The sequence below is a fragment of the Euphorbia lathyris genome, chromosome 10, assembly GCF_963576675.1.
Source record: "Euphorbia lathyris chromosome 10, ddEupLath1.1, whole genome shotgun sequence".
Lineage (NCBI taxonomy): Eukaryota > Viridiplantae > Streptophyta > Magnoliopsida > Malpighiales > Euphorbiaceae > Euphorbia > Euphorbia lathyris.
In genome coordinates, this window is record NC_088919.1 from 9,047,371 (window position 1) to 9,053,542 (window position 6,172).

At 33.4% G+C, this 6,172-nt stretch overlaps 1 protein-coding gene across 1 annotated transcript; it reads right to left on the minus strand.

Moving 5' to 3' along the window:
- Window positions 1-429: 429 nt before the first annotated feature.
- On the minus strand, window positions 430-3,810 carry LOC136209270 (4-hydroxy-tetrahydrodipicolinate synthase, chloroplastic-like). Its single transcript, XM_066000698.1, has 3 exons — window positions 3,373-3,810; window positions 3,098-3,181; window positions 430-1,594 (listed from the first exon to the last, which is right to left on the minus strand). The coding sequence occupies exons 1-3, from the start codon at window positions 3,456-3,458 to the stop codon at window positions 667-669; spliced, it is 1,098 nt and encodes a 365-aa protein (XP_065856770.1). The 5' UTR covers window positions 3,459-3,810; the 3' UTR covers window positions 430-666.
- Between the last annotated feature and the right edge of the window lie 2,362 nt (window positions 3,811-6,172).

A 6,172-nucleotide genomic window follows, 5' to 3' on the forward strand; every position in this document is an offset into this window, starting at 1 on the left:
CTTGCGAGCAATTCGAATCGCATTTCACAATGCTCAAGCTCGGCTCTTTTACAAATCAACCCTCAAAAGCTCATTTACAAATCGAGCTGCGGTCGAGCTTTTATCGAGCCGAATACCGAACCATTCGGCTCATTTACAGCCCTATTCACTTCCTCTTCTCCAGACCAAACCTGTAAAAAGGCTAGAATGGAAAAAAAGGTTCCTGAACTTGTTCAGGAACCTATAACTGGGTCTACTCACCAGCTTTCAAACCAAGTTTCACGGTACTCAAGCTAGACTCTTTTATGAATCGAGTCTCAAAATCGTGTTCAAGCTCGACTCGTTCATAAATCGAGCCAGACACGATCGAGCTGTTCGGCTCATTTACAGCCCTGTTCACTTCCTCTTCTCCAAACCAGGACTGTAGAAAGGCCAGAATGGAAAAAATGGTTCCAAAAAACAACCAAATTAACATTTATCTTCTGATTTGAAGATCTTATACATACTTAGCAAGTTTGATTCAACAAGAAGCAAGCAACATAATAGACATTCACCAGGAAATATAATTTGCAAGAGCAAACACATAAACGAGACAAAGTCTAAGACTAATTTCCATCTCCATATATAACAACTATCGCCTTATTCGCTACTAAACATGCCAGCTCCCGAAAAGAAAACAGAAACACACTAATATCGCCCTATCAAAATGAAATCATCATCATCAAGAACCTGAACGTCTTTTTCTCCGACAAAATGTTCGCGACCGATCGCCTTGACCAAATTCACAAACTCTACTCGCTGCGCAAGAGGAAGAGGTACATACGGCAGCCTGAAAACCGGCCTCACAACGCCAAGTTGTGCAAGAGCTGTGTTCAACCCAATGGGGTTTGGTTCCTGAAACAGCCAATCTATGAGAGGCAAGAGTTTTGAATTCAATGTAGGATTCTTTCCCTCGAACATGAGTTTTCGCATTAAACCCGGGATTAAATTGCTAGTAACAGAAACCACTCCGGTAGCCCCATGGTTCCACCTAGAATCATGGCATTGGTCATCGTTTCCACTCCACACCACAATTCCTTTCTCTGTGTACTGTTCTACCCGATCATTTCCAACGCATTCCTTCACGCCAGCAAGGTTAGGACTTTGAGCTATAGCATGGATCACACGAGGGGGGATATCTTGGCCAGTTCGAGATGGTACGTTGTAGATAATAGTTGGACCCATAGGCAGCACGCTATCGAAGTGGGAAACCATGCCATCTATAGAGGTTTTACCGTAGTAAGGATTGATGTGAAGAGCAGCATGCATTCCAACTGCAAAGCCTTGTTCAGTGGCGTGAATAGCTTCACGAGTAGAGTTGCTTCCAGTGTTCCCGATAACCTTGATTGAAGTACCGAAACAGTTAACTGTGTGGCCAATAAGCATTATGTGTTCATCCCAACTCATTAGCTGACCTTCACCCGTTGTGCCACCAACAATCACACCTTCAGCACCATCAACAATTTGCATATTCACTAAGGCATCATATGCTTCGAGATCGAATCTACCGTCGGGTAAATATGGAGTTTTGATGGCTGTTATCAGTCTAAGGGACTTTATATCCTCTGATGATGTCCTACAAGCATAAGCCAAGAACTATAACTGTCAATGTCACATTTTGAGAAAACTAAAGTACAAAGATCAAATATAGTTGTGCTTTTACTAGCCATAAGCACACTATAGAAGCATAATTTGTTCTTGCTTACAACTATCACATGAAAAAAGAAGTAGCAGAGCACACGAAAACTCGAATACAATGTAAATGATCACAATATATTATTTGATAAACATGATATTCGGACTCAAACATCAAGTTAGGAACACTTCAATAAATAATTCATATGTTCTTAAATTGTTAATGATTTCAAGTTTTTAACCAAGATGGAGAAGTATTTATCTAACATAATATATGCTCCTAACGTTTTTCAAAGGACGTGCATTTACCTGTTTTCAGAATAAGATAGAGCAATGACAACTTATGTGTTGATGAAATGATAACTATTAATCATAGTTATTAAAGGCGCTAAGGGGGCCTGGAGGCTAGGCGTGCGCCTGATGAACGGAAGGAGCTGGAAATTATAAAATATATATATACAAAATCTAAATTATCAATTTTTGGTACTAATGTCACTAATACTCTATTAGTGGTTAAAGCATTAGTCATGATGAACCAAAAAAACACACTAATAACCACGCAAACAAGACAAAACCACATAAGAACATAATATTAAATGTCAAAAACACTAAGTTAAGTTTACAGAGACATATTCTTAATATAACTGATCCTAATTAACTATTAAGCAACATCTCTAACTCTCTGTCGGTTGTGTTTCTTGTGTCGCAGCAGTTGAGAATGAATGGATTCTGTTAACGTGTTACACTATGTTGCATGGACACAGACACGGAAACGGACACGGGAAACATTATTTCTAAAACATAACCTTCATAAAATAGCCTAGAAACGAAAATGGACATGGACATGAAACGCGAAAATGCTACTGACTCGTAGTGTCCGTGCAACACACCCTTACGTCTCCTTCATATTCTTGTTTAGTTTTACACTTCTATTTAAATTAGAATTTAGATCAACCGTTAAATTGAAGTTTACTAGATTAGATCAGTGGTTGAGATTAATCAGTAAAAAAAAACTAATGAAAAGACTAATATTACTAAGTCGCGCCTGAGGGTAGCCTCGGAAGCCCAGACGAGGCGCACAAGGTGCGGCCTGTTAAACTGAAACTCACCCTAGGGGTATTAAAGATCAGTCCCCTGAGCCTTGCGTAAGGAGCGCCCTTTAACAACTATGTTATTAAATAATCAAAGCAGATCCAAGGATTGAGAGAATTTAGATTATCATATGCCTAGCACCAAATTCAAACATCATTGATCATAATATTTCAGAAACTAGCTAAGGGAACTTTAGACAATTCTATAAGCAACATCCTAACTATGTATGAAAATGAGACACAAGTTATAGAGAACTTTAGACAATTCTAGGCAACAAACGCAATAAAACATAAGATCATCATGGTGAAGAAACCTTTAATTTTACCAATCAAATATTCAAATGATACTTCACCTATTTTTAAATTCAAAACTACGCATAGGAAGATGAATGTTTGGCATAATAGCAGCTTGAGGAGACTTCCATCTTGCAGTCATCCTGTTTCAATACATGAACACATCATCATTAGAGAAGAGGAAATCAATTTAAAACAAAAAAATAGAGGCATCTTGCAGCTTTTGCGTGTGGACATTAGCAAAAACACAAAAATAAATAATAATTGATTAATTAACAAACGAAATGGAATAAATCAATCAATCAATAAATAAATAAATAAAAACAGATTTGACCTCTTTGAGTAATCGATAGAAACAGGACGCGGAAGTTGAAGAACAGACTCCTTCAAGCACACACCATAGCCACTCAAAGCAGCCATTCTTTTTTAACTTAAATAGCTTCAGCCAAAACGCACAAAATGTAGTTAGAAACCTTGCAAGAGATTTGGAGTCGGACAGATTAGGATTATTCAGTGAATGGAAGTGGTGATAATCGTAGAAATTGTAGTAGGAATTGCAGAGGAGTCAGTTTGATTGGAGAAGGTGAAGGAGATTGCGGAGCTGCGGTTGCTGTTGGAAGAGACCATGACGTCAGACTTCCGATTGCTAGGGGGCAGCGGCGGCCAGTTATAGTATTTGGGTAGAAAGAAATTGAGATAGGACTGAGCTTTTCTCTATAGTGGCAAATGAGGGATTTACGAGTCTAGGGCTGCACTTATTGGATAACAGATGGGCTGAGCTCACTCGTTTAGCACTCCAAGAAAATTGGGTTAGGTGGTGTTTGATTGAGCTTTTTGGAAACTATTGTTAGAGCCACCGATATATGGTTCGGGGTGTTGTTATTTACCGCCCCCATATTGCTACTTACTGCACTCTATTGAGAATTTTGTCCTTTTCATATTTTTCCTTCAAAAGCTGTTAATTGGTTTTCTCTACCGATCAAAACTGAAATTACCAAAATAATTGATTCGTAACAACTTGAGAAACCTGAAAATAGAAAATATACAATAAGAAATTATGAAGAAATGCATGGGAATAGGTCAGACGGTCACGGAAACAGGCGTTCATGGAAATCGCTTGGCCTATTGACATGCATTATTTCATAATTTCTTCGATAAAAAATATAAATTTTTTGAAATTGGTACCTCGTCCAATGTTTCCGATTCATAATCATTCATTTCCGGGATTCTCGGGTTGTCACGTATCAATTATTTTTATAATTTCAGTTTTGATCGGGAGAGAAATCCAATTAACAGTTTTTGAAAGAAAAATGTGACAAAGGCAAAAATGTCAATATGGAGACGGTAACAAGTAATTTTGGGATGATGAATAGCAATCCACTTCACGATAACATGGATGCTCATGTTAGTATCTCATGATTTATATGTAATGAATTGATTTTTTTTATTGTTTTCACATAAAACAATTAAAGGCCCGTAAGTTTCCATAGAATTTTTGGCTTTTTCAACAAAACATGTTTTTTTTAATGTTATTTCTATCTTTATATTATTATTATCAAAAAATAAGATTTTGTTTAGTTCAATAAATTATTATTTAATTATTTAGTTTATTTTTATCAATTTATTTATTAATTAATTTAAAATATCCACATATTTGACATTTTATATACCAACAACAACTGGTCATCACAATTTTACTATTTGTAATCAGGTAAATTCTATAGCTACTTTATTGGAAAACAAAGTAGTCATACTTTGTTTTAGTATCCAATAGTATTTGGACATGTGTTAATTAAAATTATGTTAATTAAAATTAATAAAAAAGATAACCTGCTATAGCAGGTAATATTTAATTATGAAAATTTTAAAGATTATTAATTACAAGGTAAATAATATATGAATCCCTATATTTTAATTTAATTACTATTTAGTTATTATATATTAATAATACACTATTCAGTCCTTAATTTTTAGCTCAATTCAACAGTTTAGTCCCTTATAAAGGGACTAATCTGCATAATAATTTAAAAATTTAAGTGATAAAACTGTTGATCAAAATAAAAAAAAATCAGAACTAAACAATAAATTATTAAAATACGAGAACTAAACAATATGTTAGATATTTAACATAGGGACTGGTAAAATAAAAGATTTACGTAAAATTCATAGGTTTTACGTAAAACTCTATTTTCACAAGGTTTATGAATTTTTTTCTCCTAAATAAAAAAGGTTACGTAAATTATCTAAAAATAAAAGATTTATGTAAAGTTCAAAGGTTTTACGTAAAATTCCAATTTTTACAAGCTTTGTAGATTTTTTCTCCTAAAATAACAAGGTTACGTAAATTTAGTCAAACCTTACGTAAATTATGTCAAAAAATAAAAGATTTACGTAAAATTCATAGGTTTTACGTAAAACTCTATTTTCACAAGGTTTGTGAATTTTTTTCTCCTAAAATAAAAAGATTACATAAATTTAGTCAAACTATACGTAAATTATATCTAAAAATAAAAGATTTACGTAAAATTCAAAGTTTTTTAGATAAAACTCTAATTTTCACAAGGTTTGTGGATTTTTTCTCCTAAAATAACAAGGTTACGTAAATATAGTCAAACCTTACGTAAATTATGTCTAAAAATAAAAGATTTACGTAAAATTCATAGGTTTTACGTAAAACTCTATTTTCACAAGGTTTGTGAATTTTTTTCTCCTAAAATAAAAAGGTAACGTAAATTTAGTAAAACTATAATTAAATTATAGCTAAAAATAAAAGATTTACGTAAAGTTCAGCGGTTTTACGTAAAACTCTAATTTTCATAAGGTTTGTAGATTTTTTCTCCTAAAATAAAAGGGTTACGTAAATTTCGTCAAACCTTACGTAAATTATGTCTAAAAATAAAAGATTTACGTAAAATTCATAGGGTTTATGTAAAACTCTATTTTCACAAGGTTTGTGAATTTTTTTCTCATAAATAAAAAAGGTTACATAAATTTAGTCAAACTATATGTAAATTTATATCTAAATAAAAAAGGTTACATAAATTTAGTCAAACTATATGTAAATTTATATCTAAAAATAAAAGATTTACGTAAAGTTCAAAGGTTTTACGTAAAACTCTAATTTTCACAAGGTT

Excerpts from the sequence above, each read along its gene's own strand:
- LOC136209270 (XM_066000698.1), bottom strand. The coding sequence starts at position 3,458 with ATGGCTGCTTTGAGTGGCTATGGTGTGTGCTTGAAGGAGTCTGTTCTT. Across the intron at positions 3,182-3,372 it reads TCTATCGATTACTCAAAGAG|GATGACTGCAAGATGGAAGT; the intron begins GTCAAATCTGTT and ends GTATTGAAACAG. Across the intron at positions 1,595-3,097 it reads AGTTTTGAATTTAAAAATAG|GACATCATCAGAGGATATAA; the intron begins GTGAAGTATCAT and ends TTATGCTTGTAG.